The 20,991-nt window shown below is 33.8% G+C and overlaps 1 protein-coding gene across 1 annotated transcript in view; it reads left to right on the top strand.

Annotated features, from left to right (window-relative positions):
* ATP11B (ATPase phospholipid transporting 11B (putative)) overlaps positions 1 to 20,991 on the top strand; it is a gene marked incomplete at both ends in the record, with an annotated part of 81,741 nt that overhangs the window by 5,707 nt on the left and 55,043 nt on the right. The window contains 5 exons of the mRNA XM_084232716.1: positions 4,274 to 4,363; positions 5,967 to 6,047; positions 9,261 to 9,368; positions 10,121 to 10,249; positions 11,061 to 11,164. Coding sequence (XP_084088842.1) covers positions 4,274 to 4,363; positions 5,967 to 6,047; positions 9,261 to 9,368; positions 10,121 to 10,249; positions 11,061 to 11,164 — 512 coding nt within the window. The remainder of the gene's footprint in view (positions 1 to 4,273; positions 4,364 to 5,966; positions 6,048 to 9,260; positions 9,369 to 10,120; positions 10,250 to 11,060; positions 11,165 to 20,991) is intronic.

Raw genomic sequence — 20,991 nt, 5'->3', positions numbered from 1 at the left:
TGCTTTCAGTAACCCTGAGATACCTTTTACAAAGTGGTGCTACACTAATTTTATATCAGTTTTTTGAGCTGAAGTTATAGGAAATAATTTTCCCAGAATTGCACACTAGTGAGCAACATGATTAGATTGAACTCTGTGTAAACATTTTACAGTACCAAAATACTATTTTTCTTGCTTGTTTTATTTTTTTCCCCCATGGCATTTTTAAGATGTCTTAGTTTATTTTGAAACTGAAGATTATAGAGTTACTAATACTGTCCAGTAGACTTTTCTCTCATGCTGTAAATATTTTCCACCCTGTCCTTTATGATAATTAGCCACATATAGCTAATGTAACTGAGAAGCTTAATTTTTAAATTTACTTTTAATATATTTTAATGTCTGTAGCTACCTGGGACTAGTAGCTACCTTATTGGATAGTATAGTAATAGAGGATATGAGACAAAGAGACAGAGGGCAAAGTTCTCCATAGAGCATAGCTATTACTTAACAGACCATCTTTAGAAGCATCTTTATATTGCTCCTTCTTTTCCTTCCAGAACGACTAATTTTTTTCTCTTAACCCTGGCCTCATCTTTCCCAAGGATCTTGTCTTGGTCAGCGTTTTCTTTGCCCTGCCCCTTTTTTCAGTCTTTACATTATTTACATTTGTAATCCATCCATTAGTGACATATACCATTTTGGACAATGGTTCTAAAGCAGAGAAAAGTGGCAGGAAATATCAGCATCGAGAATAATAAAGGAGCTCTAGAGTAATGACTCAATTCCTAATAAATTACGCAAGAAATAAAAGTCCTTGAAATTTTTAAGTTTGGAAAAAAAAACTTTTGGGTGTAATTTTTGTACAATGAAATTTACCAATTTTAGATGTACAGTTTAAATTTTGATAAATGTATAATAACATCATGTGCTCATCACCACAGCTAGTCCCTCTCCTCAACTCTATGGCTAGCAACCACTGATGTGTTTTCTGAAACTAGTTTTTTTTAGAATTTCATATAAATATAGTCAATACAGTCTTTCGTTATTTGTATCTAACTTCTCACTTAACATAATAACTCTTGAGATGCAGTTTGTTGTTGTAGCAGCATCAGTAGTTCATTCCTTTTTAGTGTGTAGTTTAGCTGTAAACCTGAGTTTGGATCATTTATCTTCCGAATTTGAGTCTTTTCCTAATACACTTTTTCTCACTACCAGTATTTTCCCTTTAAATTTTCAGCTACTTTCTCATTCCTGTTCTCTAACCTCTGTTATACTTTGTTGATACAGGTATAATTTTTCCCTGGTATTTTGCTGTAGCATGGTATCAGTCAGGTTAAGAAGCCATAGCTCACAGTTCATGCTCCCTCTATTTGCAATTTTCAAAAATTAAATTCTCTTCTGTCTACATTTTGGATACTTTCCATGATTTTTTCTTCTCCATTGTCCTTTTTTGCATATGTAAGGACTCATTGTTCCCTTATTTCCTTAATATTCTAAACTGCTTTCTTAAACTCCTATACCAGAGTATCTGCTATCCATAAACTCATGTTAAACTTCCCTACCACTGTATCAACATTTCATGTTGATAACCACAGTTTTTTAAATGTAGATTTTAGTTTTAGCAGAGGTTGGAGATTTCATCTTTTTATGGAAATCTATTTTTTGACCACAGTTTGAAGAATGTAGATAGATATTTATATAGAGAGTGTCAACTTTTTTGCTGAAATAAATGACACTAGCTCTTCATTATTCCCTTTTTATCACCTTTCTACTTCTCTTAAATTCCCTCTAGACTTCATTATCTCTGTCCCACAAAACTATGATGAACTTTCCTCCTGTACCTTTACTCATGCTGTCCTACCTTTGTGAAATGTTCTCACTCTATTTACCTCTTATTTCCTACTTGTGAATACCCCTATCAGTATAACCTCCATTAATTTTTTTTCTCTTGGATTGTTTTTCCTTTGATTTCTTTGTATATTTCTTCATTTATATTATCTTTGAGTACAGCTATTGATCTTTTATTCTTAATCTCTTCTGTTTAATATTAAACCTTTGTTCCTCTTCAAGTGCATTTTGCACATTGTACATGCATGATTTGTTTAACTGATCATAGTAACTTTTATCTTAAATTTAAACTTCTTTGCAAAATATTTAATTTTATTAATGTTTTGATTCTTTTAATATCAGGCATTAAGAGAAAATAAGGTCAGTTATGCAGTCATATGCATAACTTCAGATTCGTTTATCTTAGCCATTATTACGTGTAGTGAAAAGAATTCTAAAGGTTACTTTTCTTAGAAATATTTTCATATTATTTAATATTATTCTAGAGTCCCCCCTCTGTATTGAGCTGGACCACCATAAAATTTAGATTCATTCATTGTACTAATGTTTGTATTTCAAAAAACCTGGAAACAGTTTATTTCTAATATTTGTAAATTTGTTTTTATTCTGGGTTTCTCCACTTTATTACCGAGCTAGCTAAAGAAAATAGCCTGAAACCATTTATCTTACTGCTAATTTACCTAGTTACTCTTTTCAAGATTCTAGAAGACAATATATATTGTCACTACTAAGATTTGAATAGATTGATATAAACTTAGTTCATTGCCAACTTAATTCTTAAAAAATTTTGTGTAATTGATTTGTAACTGAGGAAGTTACGTGGAGATACTCTGACCCCTGTAGAGACAACTGTCTTTTTACTCAAATTAAGATGGGCTGGAGGTGACTTTACCCACAGTTACCATCTCTTATGTACACATTGAGCAGTGACATCTTTGTTTCCAGGAAGTGTTAACCTCTCTTCTCTCTAAAGCCCTCAATATAATTGCCATTCCCAGTGCCACTGATGCTACCACTACCACAGGAAAATGTATGCATCAGGTATTCCAGATTAGAACTGAAAATACGATGTCACCTAAGAAAGACAGGTGGTTAGTTATATTACTCTCTATATGCCCTTATGTCGAATAGATATTTGTGGCTCTTCTGAGAACCTAACCCTATTTATAAAATTTTTCATGTGAGAAAGGATGTTTCAGGTTTCAAACTTTACAAAGTGAATTTTTTGACATACAGAAATTCTGGAGATAGAACCATCTTACATTATACCAGAGAAAATTAGATAAACTGCCTCTTTAAAAATCTTGAATTGGTCAGTAACCGTTAAGATTTCACTGCCTGACAACTGGACAGTTACCAAAAACAGTCTTTTTCGATCACATTTATTTATTTCATCTGTTTTTGTTAAAATTTTGATCCACAAGCTAGGTTCCAAGTTGTAGTATAAGCTAAAATAAGAGATAAAATGTCCCTGTCCTTGGTGATCTTCCATACCACTGGAAGATTGTATCCAAAGTAAAAGTATTATAAAATGTTTCCCTGTTTCATATATGAAATTACAGTATGAGTAGTGTGACACAAGTAAAAATGTAATACATTACCCTGCCCTCTTAATGTATGATATGTATGTTTATGAACTCTTTAATAAAGTAACAACAGACACATTAGTATGAGCCAGGTTTTGTCAAAGTGCTTCATAAATATATTAATATTTATTTAATTTTTAGAGCAACCCAATATAATATTATTATTACTGTCCTCATTTTTGAGGGTACACAATGGACCCAGAGATTTAATGACTTTGGAATAGGATTTAGGTGTCAGCAGTTTAACCCCTAGCCATCAGTGTTAACTATTATGCTCTTTTGTTTAATTTTAAAATTGAGGTTATGACACATTTTCATGTCCTTTATGAGATTTTCTTTGTAGTTATAACAATAATCCTTTATTTGTAGTATTTTTTAACTTCTTCACACTACAGTTTACTTTTCCATATTCCATACTTAAGAAGGGATAATTAAATAATAGTACCAGTTTTTCTATCTGTAACACTGAGCTAAATAAAATATAAAATAAATTGTATCTAGTGTCAGCCAACTCTTATTTGTCTTTATGAATTAAGTTTAATTTTGTGTAACCAGTGTCCAAAATAAATTATTAAAGTGTTGCTGTAAATCTGCCACCTCCAACTTCTAAAAATCAAGGACTTAATAGTAAAATTAATATCTCCTATTGATAGTTTAATCTCATTTTTTAAAATTATGCTAAAATTGCCGATAAATGCTAAAAGAAAAAGAATAAAAATCTAGAAATTCTGTAACATCAAAAGTCACGTGAATTTGTCTAAGGGCTTAGTAAAATATGATTTTGCTTTTCTTATATATGTAGTATTTATTATTTTTAAATATTAATTTATCAATGTCTTTTTTTTTTCTTTTTGTAGTATACTGTGTGGAATTTTGTTCCAAAAAACTTATTTGAACAATTCAGAAGAGTGGCAAACTTTTATTTTCTTATTATATTTTTGGTTCAGGTAAGCTTTATCACTCCTTAGGTGTTAAGTTTATGGCCATGATTTCTAAAAATATTTCTTCAGGGATAGTTTTCTAAATCACATTGCATTCTAAATGCAGGGCCATATTTTTCCTGCAGAGTTTTCCCATTGTGTTCAGTTAATACATTAATTTAAACCATCTAGAGTTCTGAAATGTTGCACATGAATTTTAAGATTAATTGTTATTTTATTTCATCACTGATATACTGTGATGCTGATAACTATAATTAAAGCCAAGAAAATAACATCTTTCAGATGATATGCCTCAGAACATAAATATTTTGACTTTTAATATACGATGCATATTTTGGACATTTCTGTCTATGGCGTCATCTTTGTACAAAGTAAAATATTTCTCTGGCTTTTTATTTTTAAATGAAATTTTGCTTTAAAATTTCTTTTTTAAAGATTTTTATGAGTACCCATGGGTATAAATTTTTATCTACTAGACCATTTTCTTAATGCTATATTATTTTAAACTGCTTGACAAATTCTTAATATTTCACATTGTACTCTTTCACACATCAGCATATCAATTATATATTTTTATATTTGAATATAAGTCAAGATTTTAAAATAATAATTGTCATTTTCTTTTAAGGAGGTTATTTTCTGGTAATACCGTAACACTCTCTTTATGTGGCATTGAATTTTTCCATAAACTGGACTCAGTAGAACATAGAATTTCAAAAGGAAAAAAACCCAACTTTTTTCAAGCAAAAAAAAAATTTAAAGTAATCACCAAGTATTTATTTTTAAAAAATGCTTTCCTTTCTGAGCAAAGAAGGAACTTCTGGTTTTTTATCACTGGAATATTAGCTTGGTTTTCTCTGAAAAGTGAGAAATTTATTCTGACCATATCCACGTAATGTATGCATTTGTGAGATTACTAGCTAAGATCAGGAATCCAACTTGTCTGTGGAATGGAACAAATTTAATTGCTGTAAGAGTAAAATAAGATTAATTAATCAATAGATACATGTTCTAACTAACCAAACAATAATTTGCTGCAGAAATTTCTTCTCTCGCAATTTATTGAAACCTCAATTGTATGATTTAGCTCACAGCATTATTTTCTCAGCTGTACCCTTTGGCTCTACTGTATATAACAGAATCACTAGTAGGAAAACCCTTTCTCTAGTACCGTTCCTTGTTCGTTCTCCCTAGTGGTGATTAATTTATTCTGAATCTCCATAAAAAGTGCTGACAAACCTTTCAGCACTTATCAGGATGAACAAAGAAATGTGAAATGAAATTCTGAGCAGCTGTAGCTTCACTCCTAGAAAAATATTGAAAAAGACCTTATTAAGTACTCTGTATATTAAGAAGGCAGAATAATTGAGTCCACCCTAGCAATATTTGTGGGTATGCAGTAGATTTATATATTCTACAATTGCATGTAATAGCCAACAAAGTGAAGTTATGAAACCAAGAGTAATATTTTACTCACTACATCTTTCTCCTATGGTATACCTTTTATAGTGTTTTCAGAATTCCAGTAAGTGTGAGATTTTAGGTATTAATGTGACAGGTACAATATAAAAGTATAATACTCTGCATTCTCTCTTTTTTTTAAATCTAGCTTATGATAGATACACCTACCAGTCCAATTACCAGTGGACTTCCATTATTCTTTGTGATAACAGTAACTGCCATAAAGCAGGTATGAAATGGTTTCTTTTGTTGTCTTCCCCCTGAAGTCATTCAGTAGTTGCTAAATATTTCCACTTCAAAGTAACATTTATTGTTCTGAAAATAATTTCCATAAGAAAGCAGAAAATTTGTTTAATGATATTGCATATATAATTAAACTCAAACCACTCTATTGTATTTTCAGGTACATGTTAACTTACAGAATTATTACCATTATAAAGATATATTCTTTCCTTGACATACCTAAGAAGCATCCAAAAACAATCATTGTATATTTACAAACCAATTTATATATGAGACAGATTAATTATTGTAACCATCTTTATTGAGCTTGACAATATTTAAAGGGAATACAATACATTTGTAGGAAGTAGAGCATGTAATTCTTACATGAGGACTTGTGAATGAAAATTGTATGGTGCTTTCCTACATTTTACAGCTTTCTCTGTGAAGTTGATTTTTATGTAAAGTAGTACTCTGGGTGAATCTTGAACTCATATAAAAATATAGGCATAGAAAAACAGGACTACTGGGTAAACATGCCACATAAGAAAGAAATTCATGGAAATACCATATCTATATAGCTACCACATCTCAAAGTGGGAAGGTCTTAATTAAACAGTGGTGATCTTCCGCCTCAAAGAGAGTTAATTGAATTTTCTTGTGTCAAAGATGATAAATTTCCTTTTCATATGATTTAGAAGATGTTTAAATTGATAGTGAAACAAAATTAGTAAATATTTTGTAATTCTGGAGTTATATTTGTTACTTACATAAAAAGGATAAGCGAAGTCTAGAGATTAGCAGTTACATTTATGTATCTAGCATGTCAGAGAATATCATGCTACTGCTGTAAGTTTGATTTTTCTTTACTTTTGTTTTGAAACTAGAATTTGTGTAAGTAAATCAGGCATCCAAATCACTTCATACAATTACATATTTATTTGGTTTTCAGTTGTCATTTATTTCCTCAAAGTAGCACATATTTGTTGTATGTTTTTTCTGTATGTGGTTTCTTTTTAGGTGATTCCATTCAGTCTAGTATCTTGAAGTGCTGCTTATATGTTGATGGTGCTCAAATTTATATATTTGTCCTGAAACTATTCCCTGAGCTACACACACACACACACACACACACACACATACACACACACAGGCAGAATTGTGCATCATTTCCACTTGGTTGTCTTTTCTTGTTTTTTTTTTTTTTTTAAGATTTATTTATTTATGCAAACAAGAGCTGGGGTACAGGCCAGAGATGCGTAGGGTGAGAGGATCCACCAGAAACAGAGTGGGGAACAGAACAGGCAGACTGACCGAAATACACTGCTGAGGGGAGCAGCGGGCGAGACAGGAGAGGTCCGCCTCACCATGTGGATTTCTCCCTGGCTGGCTGGGGATCAGTCAAATTTTCGTGCTGCAGAGGCTGCGGATTGCATCATAGTGCAGTACTTAACCCCTTGTGCCACCAGGGAGGCCTATTGGTTGTCTTACGTTTTTCCTAACAACCATGTTGCTCTTTCATTTCCTGCTCTATTCAAATATTTCACCTTACAAGTGTGTAGTCTGTTTTATGTACCAAGTTATGTCTAGTGACCAGAATAAGGTCATACGTATTGGAACTCCAATAAGTAACTTCTTTTGTTTGATAAATGAGTAAATAAATGAGTTACCCTATTAAATTTTTTTTAAATGCTGCCATAATTCTTGCTCTTTGTCTTCCAATATATATTTGGCCAAGCATAGATAGACTGGGTTTAACTGGAATGTGATGCCATTTTCTAAAAATGACAGTATAATAGAATAATACCCATAATTGACAGCCTGTTTCCTTCTAAAGTGGGTTAAGTGAATACATATAAACTCTAAAGGTAGGAAGCAGGAAGATTATCCCTTTAGCCTGTATTAGTATTGTTATTGCAGTTACATACTAAATGTAGTTAAGAACTTCTTGACAACTAAAAAAGGAAAATATGAAATCCTATAATTTTCAAAGGGAAAATTGGATCTATAAGGATTTTCTCCCTTTCTTAGAAATACAATTTCAAAAATTAAGAGTTTTCTCTTTTGTAATAACTGTTATTAAGTATTGTTCATTTAATAAGCATGCATAGTACTTCAATTCAGGTTTATATATCCATTACTGTATCAACAGAGCAAATTTTGAAAAGATTGTAAAAGTGGAAGTTTCCCTGTTCCAAATTTCCCTTTTTCTCTTAATCTCCCTTACTCTACTTTTCCCTTTGCACTTTCATCAAAATATGAAAGCCAGCCTATTATCATTAGTTACTTACACTTAATATGAACAAAGTTAGGTTTTGGGGGGTTTTTAATACCACCCCAGCCATATTTGCATATTAAATCTTCTCTCTAGTTGTATAATGCAAAATATAGTTCTCTGGTAAATATATGGTATTGTCCACTGTGAGCCCAAATACAAAAATAAGTATAATAGTTTAATAATGTACTAGTAGTAAGAGCTATGAACTGTACATTTCCAGAGAAAGGATGGAACACTTTGCCTAGTTAAGGAAGATTTCCTGGAGGGGAATATTCTTAGACATGAATCTTGGAATATGGGTAAAATAGCAATTGATGAAGAAGGTAAGATATAACCAGATGACTTGGGCAAGGGGCCCAATACATGAAAAGGCAGGACCCGTCTTGGGGGGGTAACATGTCTCACTAATGTTTATTATTGTTCATCTGTTAATGTTGTATGACTATTAAAAAAAAGTGTGCTTTTTTGACAATATCAGAAAAGATGTTTTGACTCTCAAATTTCCTTAAAAATGACATGCCACATTTAAATGGAGCCAACATAATTTAAGTATCTTAAAAATGCTTCCCATAAAGGAGATACATATCTAAGGACTGGTGCTATTAATCTCAGAAATGTTTTAAGACAAAGGATAGAAGAATTCTTATAGTGAAAGAGTGAAGGGTAAGGAAATAGCCCATAAAGGTGACATAGAAGGAGTTTCCCATAAGGAAATTGAGGGATAATTGGAGAGTACTATGAAAACCAGTAATAAAAACCAAGAGAACAGTGTTTCTAGTAGGAACAAATGTCAAATACCTATGAATATATGCATCAAAAAAGCCTAATACAATTCTTTTATGAAATGTTTTGGAGGAGTTTCTGGCTTTTTGTTTCCCACTTGACAAAACTGTGTTCTAATTACACTAAAAAGTGTTTTCCTCCCCCTTTGGATATTTACAGGGATATGAAGATTGGTTGCGACATAACTCAGATAATGAAGTAAATGGAGCTCCTGTTTATGTTGTTCGAAGTGGTGGCCTTGTAAAAACTAGATCAAAAAACATTCGGGTATGTATTTAGTAAATAATCAAAATCAGTTATATATTGGTATCACAACATATAATGTTTTTTCAATTTGTATTTTTTTATCGAGGTAAGGTTGGTTTACAACACTGTATGTGACTTAGGGGTTATCATACCCATTCTTGTCCACTGTAGTCCATTGGGTGCCCTCCCCCTCCAACTCCTTCCTTCTTCAGCCTCCACAGTCTCTTCCCTGTAGTACCTTTAATTCTACAGTCTTACTTTAAGGGTTTATTTGGTTTAGCTTTGTCAGTTCCTTGGTTTCGTTTCTCTATATTCCTAATGAGTGAAGTCATCCAGCATTTAGCTTTCTCTTTCTGACTTACTTCATGTTAGCGCAATAACCTCCAATACTATGCATGTTGTCACAAATTGCAAGATTTCATCCCATTTTATAGCTGAGTAGTATTCCATTGCGTATTTATATCACATCTTCTTAATCCACTCATCTATAATTGGGCACATCAGTTGTTTTCATCACTTGGCTAACATTGTTTTTACATTTTTTGGGTAGATAACTAGGAGTGAAACTGTTGGATCATATGATAGGTCTATTTTTAATATTTTGACAAAGCTCCATATTCACAGCATATAATTCTAGTATGATCACATTTCAGTTAAGAACCTGCTTTCCTATATTAAAATATTGTGATAGATCACTTTCTTTGAAGCCCAATAAAAATAAGTTCTAGTGTTTTATTATATATACATTCACTTTTCCACAAAATTCTTCATAGGTGGGTGATATTGTCCGAATAGCCAAAGATGAAATTTTCCCTGCGGATTTGGTGCTTCTGTCCTCCGACCGACTTGATGGTTCATGTCACGTTACAACTGCTAGTTTGGATGGAGAAACTAATTTGAAGGTTTGTTCATGTTTGTATTTGAGTATTACTTTTAGTAAACAAGTCTCTGGATTGTAGTGATATTTCCCTTTGGTTAAGGTCATGAAGTTTGTTCTAGTAAAGGATAAAGTTTTTAATTTGCAGAAACTCCAGAAATTAAGTTGTTTAAAAGAAATAGTGTTATATCTTTATTTCAAGAGTATTTTCACATGGTTAAGGAAAAAATGAAAAGTGTTTTCAGGAAAAATACAATCTTTTAATATTTTGCTGCTTTTTTAGATGAAGGACATGTTTAAATTTTCTGTTTTCAGAATACAATCAAGGGTGAAAATGCACATTTTTCCCCATTAAGTTGTTTAAAATAAACTTTGAGCAGTAGATTACCAGACTTAATTTTTTCTATATACAATGGACTTTGTAGATAGGTATGATAGCTCCCTTTGCTCCTTTTTATTTTACATTCTTCTTTTTCTTTACTTCAGCAATCTAGTTGAGTGATGTCAAATACAGTATACAATTATTTCATCTGTAAAGAGATTCGAAATAGATGATTTTTAAGGACATTTGTGTCTTGACACTGCGATTTAATCCTTTTTTTAGATGTTTTTATTTTGTTTTAACATATAACTTTTAAAGAATTTAGAGACTATTCATAGTTAATTTAGCACTTATACCCTCAGCTCTGGGAAAAGATTTTCCTGAATGATCATTCTATAGATTAAGTATACTATTATTATCTTAGAATACTTGCATGCTTCTTAATGTTTGTTGCTCTGGCAAGTTACCCTTGTTACAGTGTTACTACAGTGTTCTAATCTTTTTTTCCCCCCAGACACATGTGGCAGTTCCAGAAACAGCAGTATTACAAACAGTTGCCAATTTGGATACTCTTGTAGCTGTAATAGAATGTCAGCAACCAGAAGCAGACTTGTACAGGTATAGTGTGATATTCAATATACTCATTTTAAATCCTGTTTACAGATCTCATGTTCATGATCATAAACATAATACAATGAAATTTTTAGCTAATTATAGACATTATTGGGGAAGAGAAAGAAGGAGTGCAGTTAAGAGGGGAAGAAAGCTACAAGCAAAACTTACTGGATTTCTAAGCAAAAATATTATTTCAAAAGTAGTGCTTTAATTCACAGATGCTTCCCATTACCTACTTTTTTAGGAACTTGTGGCTCACTTTATAATAGTAGTTAAAGGAAGAGTAAGATTATTTCTTAGAACAATACTGGAACAATATAATCTATTGGTGTGTGTGGCACATGCGTGCATGCACATACACACACCCCTCCTATAATCAGGGGCCATATCTTTGTCTTCATTACTGTATTATTTAGAGGATACTTTATTTAAATTAGAACCTTAAAATTTATATTTCAATTTTTAGTTTCTTAGATTTTTTTTAATTTATTACTTTTTTTTTTCCTGGTCCCTTACTTGGTTCCCCTACATTCCTCCTATAAATGAAACCATCTGATATTTTTCTTTTTCCTTCTGGCTTATTTCATTGAGCATAATCCCTTCCAGCTCCATGTTGCTGCGAATGGCATGAATTTATCTTTTTTGATTGCTGAATAGTATTCCATTGTGTATCTACACCACATCTTCTTGATCTAGTCATCTACTTTTGGGCATTTGCATTGTTTCCATATCTTAACCTATTGTAAATCGTGCTGCAGTAAACATAGGGGTGCAGGTATCCTTTTGAATTAATGTTTTTGTGTCCTTTGGGTAGATTCCTAGGAGTGGAATTGCTGGGTTTTATGGTAGCTCCAGTTTTAGTAATTTGAGGAAACTCCACATAGCTTTCCATAGTCTTTAGACCAGTTTGCATTCCCAGTTTGTTAGATTTTGAAAGATCTTGGTTTTTTTTAAATTTTGGGTTATTATATTTAAATAGGCACCATTTGTAAGTCAACTATATATAAGAATTCTAATATAATAATCCTTCAGAGCAAAAGACACAAAGACAAACATCTATTAATTTTCATTTAAAATTTTGGCCATCCACATGTGTACTAATTTTAAGAAATTGTTACTTTACCAATATTTGTGAAACCACTGAGAACTTTTATTAGTTCAATTTCTAAATAGTTCTTTACTAATCCCTTCAGATAAGAAAATATTCTTTTAATTTGTACTTCTAAGAATGACTCTAGTTAAAAAGAAGGTAGGGCAGGTAATTTGCATCAGTTTCCTAAGGCCTCCTTAAATTCCTAGGAGAAATTTTGGATGGGTGGACAATTTCACCAGTGCCATACCCATTTTCCATGTAAGGATAGTTTAATTCCTCAAATAACAGGTTTTAGGTTGTTTTTTTTGTTTTGTTTTGTTTTTTAAAGATTCATTTATTTATTTATTTATTTATACAAGCACTGGGTACAGTCAGAAGCGCAGGAGGGTGAGAGAATTCACCAGAGCCAGAGTGGGGAGCAGAGCAGGCAGAAGGACCGAAGTACGCTGCTGAGGGTAGCAGCGGGCGGCAGGAGAGGTCTGCACGCCATGTGGGACCCTCCTCTGGTGGCCGGGGAGCAGCCGGGGATCGAACTGGCACTGCAGAGGCTGCGGGCAGCTTCGCAACCCAGTGCTCAACCGCTGTGCCACCGGGGAGGCCCTAGGTTAAGTTTTTATACCTGTTTAGCTACATTCTCCTCCTATGTACTTTTATATCAAGGACGTTTCCAGTATAACATGGAAGCTAATATAAGTGTCTGATTTTAACCGTTACCAAAACTTCTAGGACCCAAGACTAAGGCCATTTATATTCAATCAGAGAAAAGTCAGATTATTTCCCAGAGTCCTTGTTTCTACTTGATCTTTCTGAGAACACCATTTCTGAGGGACAAAAGGACACCTTATTCATAGATCATGAGGAGGTCAAGAGAGGATACATTAAGATTTCTTTGCATTTTGCCTGTTCATAGACCCTAATCAGAACTCTTAGGGTTGGAGTTTAGCTCACAAAAAGCCACATTTTCTTTTTGTAGTTCTCTTTTACCAAATTAATTTTAATAAGAAAGTTAGATTTTTTAAAAAATATCTAAATTTTTCACAGGCTAATAAGCAATTTAGAAGTTTTTCTAACCAACCAATAAGTATCCTTTATAGTTTACTAGAAAGTCCAAAGTAATTTAACAGTTTTTACCATAAAGAGTCTGGAGGTGGCCCTTTTACAAGACTAGGAACACATAGGGGAAATAAAATTTCCTACCCATGGAACAGACCAGAACAGTACCACAAGGTGGAAAAAGCCAAATCTTGAGTTAGAAAATACAACAGTTTTTTTTTTTTAATTTTTTTTTTTTTTATAGAGGCATGTTTATTTCTTTGTTTGTTTGTTTGTTCATACATGCACTGGATACAGTCAGAAGCGCAGGAGGGTGAGAGAATTCACCAGAGCCAGAGCGGGGAGCAGAGCAGGCAGAAGGACCGAAGTACACTGATGAGGGGAGCAGCGGGCGTCAGGAGAGGTCTGCGCGCCATGTGGGACCCTCCTCCGGTGGCTGGGGAGCAGCCGGGGATCGAACCGGTGCTGCAGAGGCCGCAGGCAGCTTCGCAAACCAGCGCTCAACCGCTGCGCCACCGGGGAGGCCCAGAAAATACAACAGTTTTAATGTCAGCTTTCAGGGTTTCTTGGTCCTTGTCTGTGGTGTAAGAAGAATTCATAGGCATGTCTTCAGCAGAAGCAAAAATACATTTTATTTAGAGACAGAATGAAAGTACACCCAGAAACAGGTGTAGGCAAGCAGAGTCCTCGGTTAGGGCAACTGTGAGGGAAATGTGGGAGCTCCAGTCTTACAGAGGGTACAGAAACTGTTCACTCCCTTCCTGGGGTATAGTTTATCAGTCCAGGCAACAGGTGCCAAGGTAGGGCAGTTGGCCTGAGTTGTCTTGGAGTCAGTCTATTCCACCTCTCCCTTGGGAGGGGGAAACTTGTTTTTCGGAGTGTTACTTGACCTATTTAGTGTTTTATCACCCACAAACCTGCCAATTTCATGGAATTCCCCTGCTCTGGGTGCTTCTTGTTCTCCTTGGGCTTTATCACCTGCCTGTATGTTGGGGTGGAGGGCTGCCTTTCTCCCTTCTGTGTGTTCAAGCCCTGACAGATCTTTCCTGGGGTCCCGGGTATAGTTGGCCATTCAATTTTCTTTAGGCATTGCCTTCCTTGCCCTAACTGTCTAACTTTAAGAGACAAATAGGAAAGACAGAAAATTACCTTCTCAGTGTAAGCAAACAATATTAGACCAAAATCTTTTAAAGTAAAAAATTATAATTATTAATGAACTATTTAACCCCAAAATATCTTTCCTATCCATTTTAAATTTGAGAAATAAAAGATTTCTCACCATTTGGTCTTCATTGGATTTCTGTAAGGGGAAGTTTAGGAGTCTGAAGTGGCAAAAACCTTCACCTCTCTTCTAGGCATGTCCAAAGTATTAAAGCTCCTCCAACAGTAGCAGCTCTCCCTTGCTGCTTCAGATGCCATCCCAAAGGGCTTAGCTAAAATGGAGGTTGGGAAAAGGGGTGGTACATGTTGGCTCTCACAGAGACAGTAGTATGAGTTCCAAGGAGAAATATGAAAGAAGACTTGTGTTGCCCCACAAATTGGAACTTAGGAGTGAAAAATATGAAGGAGTTTGAACACAACCAAGCCAGATCCCAGAAGGCTCAAAGACTGTGATCAGAAGAGGACAGTGTGATTAGAGGAATAGGAAAATGACTCCTTATAGTGGAGGGAAAAAAACTCTCCAGCTTACTCCACATCTAATTGCTACTCAAACTCTCTCTTCTGTGGTGAGTGGGTGATTGATTCTAAATTTTATTAAGACCTGATTCCAGATACTCACTTGAATTCCTCACCCAGACCCCATACCACGAAAGTCAGTTGCTTGCACAAAGTGGAGAAAATGTAACATACGGAAAATAGAAAATGAGTAGAAATCCTGGCCAGGGTTGTTGCTGTTACTGGTTCATCCCAGCCCTCTGGGTAGTTAGTGTCCCAGAAAGTTGGGATTTCAACATTCCTTCACTGCAGACGTCTGTGATCCCAACTGGAAGGTTGATCTATCCTAAAGGTGGGTGAGATGAGATGCCCCCATTCACTGACTCCTAGTTGGTCAGACTTGGAGTACTGACATTTCAACTCATTACGGGTGTCTGTTATGGCAGTATATCCAACTATACTCTAGAATGCCTATTGCAAAAACACTCTAATTTAAACTTGAAAGATTTCACTGTAAGATTTCAGGAAAGTACAGATAGATACAAGGGAAGAAAAGGAAGAGAGGAAAATGTTGCCTGGTAAAGAATCCAGTCCCTCGCAGAGGAAGGCATCGAGACTTACCACTGGGCCCAGCACTGGAGAAGAGGTCCAGCAGCTGTTTGCCAAGAACAATGGCAGCCCCCTATGCCAGCCAGCTGCATTAATCTCCCTCAGTTTCTGAAATAGGAAAGTCTCTGGCCCTACACACAAACCTAGGCAACATAGAAGAGAATAAGGGATTTGGTCTCAAGATTTTCCCACCAGAGTTGACATAAATTGTATTATAGGCCCCAACCCAAAAGGGTAAGAATATTCACCAGAGAGTGCTAGGTATAGTTGAACCAGACAAGGCTTTGCTCTGGAAAAGAAGAAGACAAGGAAAAGAAAATAGAGCCTGACTTTAAAAGATCTTGTTTTTAAAGGAGGGAAAAGAACAGAGTAACTCATTTTAACAGTTTGCAGTGAAAGTCATCTTTCAGTCATTTGCCATTTAAAGTAAGCTATGGATGGAAACAGTTTTTATTATTAAAACTTGTATGACAGGTTAAACTAATTTTTACTCAGTTTTACTGGTAATAGAATATAAATTTTAACTACACTGTAAAAATCGCCTTCAGCTCTTGTCACACTATACATCTGCCTCTCTTGGTTGAAATATTTCAAAATCTTGCCATTAGTCTTTGATTTTTTCAAGTTTTACATGTCTTTGTTTTGAACCCTTAAAATGGAATTTTCTCAAATGAATAACTATAAGAAAGTGAAAATCAAAATCAACAAAAAACTATGAACCAGAGACACTCTATGGGGGCTGGGGGGCAGGGAGGGGAGGGATTGGGGTCAAAATAAGGGGGTTGCAATTGTATGGGGAATATAAAAATAAAATTTATTTAAAAAAATAAATAAAATAAAATACTCCTAAAAAAAAGGAATTTTCTCTATGTGATGTTATAAATCTCTTGCACCTTCATCACAGTCAAATGCAGTACAGAATATTCTAGTTAATTGTAAAAATCTGGAGTTATATACTTTAAGAGGATTTAAACTCTAAGATACATTTAACTGTGAGGATTTCTATATTTTCTGGTCTCAGACAATGTGATTTTTTAAAAAATTACTAAAAACTGGAAAATGATGCAGCATAAGATTAAATATGACTAAGCTATGGTGGATGGTTTTTAAGTTATCTTGGAAAACTGGGAGAAGGCAGCAAAAATATTTTAATAGGAAGTAATTTATTATTAAATAATCTTCTGTTTTCTGTTTCTCTCCCTTACTGAAAGTATATATTTTGTTTTAAATATAAATAACTACAGAATGTAATTATATTAAATGTAATATAACTATATATTACAGAAAACATTTGTAATGGAAAGATAATTATCTAGCTCACTACTCATAAATCTGTTTTGCATATTATTTTTATTCATACATTTAGCAAATTTACTTTTAAGCATTTACTTTTTGCTTGTGATAGATGATAAATAAGAAGACTTAGCATAGTTTCTGTTCCTAAGGAACCCATTAACTGTAAAGATACATCCATAACTGTATTTTTTCACTTTACTACATGGTAAATATAAGGAAAATATTTAGTGTTTAGTGTACTTTAAATGTCCATGTAAGAGAATGCTTAAATGACTGTTTGGTACAGATATAAGATGAAATATGTAGGCATTAAAATTTTTTTGACAAAATTTAATGATTTTAGAGATTAGAGAATTTAATGGGAATATGCCAAAATATACTGTTAGCTAAAAGAAGGTACAGAGTTGGAGCTCTCATATGAGCACATTTATAAAAAAATAAATATACAATTCTGTATTAGCTAGGAAGTTAGGCAGCAAGATATGAAAGTTGATAGCTACAGAAAGAATTGCAAACGTGGAAGAATTACATTTCAAAATATTAGTTGTTAATTTTTTGGTGGTATGATTTCAGTTGCTTTTTAATTACCTTTTTCTTCTCCATCTTTTCTAATATTTCATGAATGAATATGGTTTGTTTTTGTGATTTTTTTTTCCAGAGAAAGTATTTCCTCTTACTGTATAGTGTTCTTTTTTAAATGAAATTTTATTTATCATTCATTTATAAAACTATAATTTCAACAGTACAGATTCATGCTTGATATGTGTATGTGCTACCCTCCCCCACAACCAAAGTTCTAGCTCACACAGTATTCTTAATGGTCTTTTTTTTTTTTAATTAAAATAACATTGTTTTAGAACACTATACGGAGAATAGGTTCATACCTCCTCAGATGTATGTCACCACATCACACCCACCACCAATTTTACCCATAGTTATTTACCATACCATTGGGCACCCTCCCCACTTTGCTCCAACTACCACCTTCCCTTCCCTGCTAGTAGCCTCAGTTCTGCAGTAATTTAATGATCACTTTTAATGAGTTCATCAATACCTGACTTTTCCATTGTTTTACTTTTAGGAAATATTACCAGTTTACCAAATCAGAATCTAGTAATTGAATTGTTCATCACTCTCTCTCCTTTAATACTCTGTTCACTTGACTTGCAGGACACTCCTTTCCCTTTGTTTTCCTCCTATTTCAGTAGTATCCTGCCTTCTCAGTTTCTTATGCGGATTTGTCATCATCTCCCTGAATTTCATGTTAAAGAGCCCCAGGACTGTCCTCTGTCCTTTCCCCTATATTTGTGCTCTCTATACGCCCTCCTTTCATGGTCTCTTCCATATTGAGGATTTTAAAGACCATCTACATGCTAAAGACTCCCAGATCTAGATCTGTGTCTCTATCCCAGACTTCTTTCCCAAATTCTAGGCCCAAAGACATGTTTTCACATAATTCCACTTGAATTTGTGGTAAAAAAAAAACCTCAAATTAATCATGTTAAAAACTGACCTGCTGATCTTCCCTCCAAAACTCTACCAACAGCCTTTTCCACTTCAGTTGATGACAGTTCATCCTTTTTGATGGTCAGCCCAAAAACATTTGTATCAGCCTTGACTCCTCATTGCTATCAAGCTATGGCCAGCCACTGCTTAGATCCGGGCCAGGGAGCTAATCCCCATGGCACAGCAGACCTCTCCTGTCTCACCCGCTGCTCCCCTCAGCAGTGTATTTCAGTGGATCCACCTGATCTGCTTCCCACTCTGTCTCTGGTGAATCCTCTCACACACACACCCCTCCCTCATCTCTGGCCTACACCCAGTTCTTGTATGCATAAATAAATTTTAAAAAATCTTTAAAAAAATGTGTAGTGATAATGCATACAAGGTTATATAGACTGCATTATTTAGACTAGCCATAAGTTGGAAAAACTAAACTTCCATCAGTAGTGAATTATTTAAATCAGTTATGTAGTTATCCAAAAATGCAACGCTATGTGTGGCCACTAAAAATAAAATAAATGTATGTTTTTGATAGAATATTTTAAGTAGGGAAAATGTTACCACCAGTTTTTATGCTTTAATCCCATTTTTGTATTTAAGTACATACTTATATGTGCTTGGTAAACATATCCCAAAATAGTGTTTGTATTTGAGTAGTGCCATTACTTGTGACTATTTCCCTTTTGATGTCTTTTTATATTGTCAGAATCATTTTATATAATGTGTCAGTACGTGTAATCTTTATAATCAGAAAGGTGAACAATAAAGCTGTTTTCACTTTGAAACAAAACAAAGTGTGGATGTGCAGAAAGGGTTAATGAAAGTAAAACATAGGTTAGTCTAGCATGGAACTGACATGAATAGATATAAGTGACTTAGAATCAAGGGTAACAGGACAGATTAAAATGAAGGAAAACAGTTGTTGTATTGGAGCTTAGCTCAAAAAAAAATTAAATAACTGATCCCACATCATCTGTAAAAGATGCCCCGGGAGACACCTGCTGAGTTAGTTCTTTGAATCTAAGTCTAATATTAAGACTTAGTTCCAAGATTACATAAAATTTCATTGAGTGGGAATAATAAAAAAATGAATAAACAGTATTTCTTTCTAATACAAGGAGCTGAAGGAAGTAGAGATTAGTAAAAAACAAAGAAGTCGAAGTGTACAAGAGAAAAAACATCTGTGACCTGAAAAAAAGGAAGGATGATAGGGGACATTTGGAAAGGAATACTATTTCTAGTCCTAGTTATATGACTAGAAAATATGACTGCTATAATAAAGCCCTGCCATAATTTGCTTCAATTCAGAATGTACCTCTCACTGTCACATAAAGTAATTGTACACTTGAAGTGACTGTATGCTATGGAGCTGTTTTGGTAGTTGGAACTGAAAGGACAAGCCATAAAAAATCATTGTGAGAATAGGGCACTCCACATTTCAGTCAAACAAAAGTTAAAGAGCTGTGTAATTCACTGATGCATTTCTACTTACTGCTCTGTCCCCACCACTGAACTCAGATATGGTAGTTGCTTAGTGAGTATTTATTGGATGAATGAATGCATGAATAAGAAAATGAAGGAGTGAATGAATGATTTTGGCCACCGGAGGCATTATTTAGTAAACTGATGAAATGTATGAGCATTCAGTGTTGGGTTAGTAATATATGCATCTTTGTAGCAGTAATATATACTCATGATAACCAGACTGATAATAGCAATAATATTTGTATTCTTATTTTGAAAATATGTTTTTAATTCATTACATCATTCATAGCTGGAATGGGGATGGCAAGAGTATTATATTTTTTAAAGCTTAGTATGTATTTACTTTTATAACTTCTAACATGAATATTGGACCTTTTATATGTATATACAGAATTGCTGACTTTCATATGTATAAATATAGGGCCAAATATATTTAAAATTTTCCACCTATTATTTCATAAATACACATCAGTGGTTTTTTTAGTAACATGGTAAATTCTTTGATAGATTCATCGGACGAATGATAATAACTCAACAAATGGAAGAAATTGTAAGGTAAGAATAAGTTTGAATTGTTCAATTACTTTTAAGTAAGAGTTGTTTCGGGGAAGAACTAAAATCAAACTAAAAGGAGATTAGGTAAGTAAGCAGCAAACCATCAGAGGGCTAATTTAAAAGCATTTTGTATTTCATGTTCTAATTAGCAGTAGCAGCAGCATGTAAAGGTGAAACAAATGCCATAAAGTGATTCTAAAATAATTTAATCAGATCATTTGTATACTTGTATTTATTTTTCTAATAATAGTAGATAGTAACAGAAACATAACAGTTCACATTCAATTCCTTACACACTTATACCTACGACATTTAAAGTCTAGAATACACAAAAAAAAGTTTTATAATGTTTAGCATGTGTACAAATTGTGGTCTTCTTCACTTCAGACTCATTCAGCACAAACTACAGAGTTTTTAGTAGCCAATCCAGAACCTCAGTTCTTCTGATTGGGTTTTTATTTGTTTGGTTGTTTCAGATTGCTTGCCTTCAGTATTCTGGTTGATTTCTTCTTCCTATATGAGCGGTTTTGGACAATTTCAAAGATTTGCTAATAGGATGAGATGATGTTATCCATAAGAC

Source organism: Talpa europaea (genome assembly GCF_964194135.1).
Source record: "Talpa europaea genome assembly, chromosome: 4".
NCBI lineage: Eukaryota > Metazoa > Chordata > Mammalia > Eulipotyphla > Talpidae > Talpa > Talpa europaea.
This window is presented reverse-complemented; position numbering and strand designations above follow the sequence as displayed.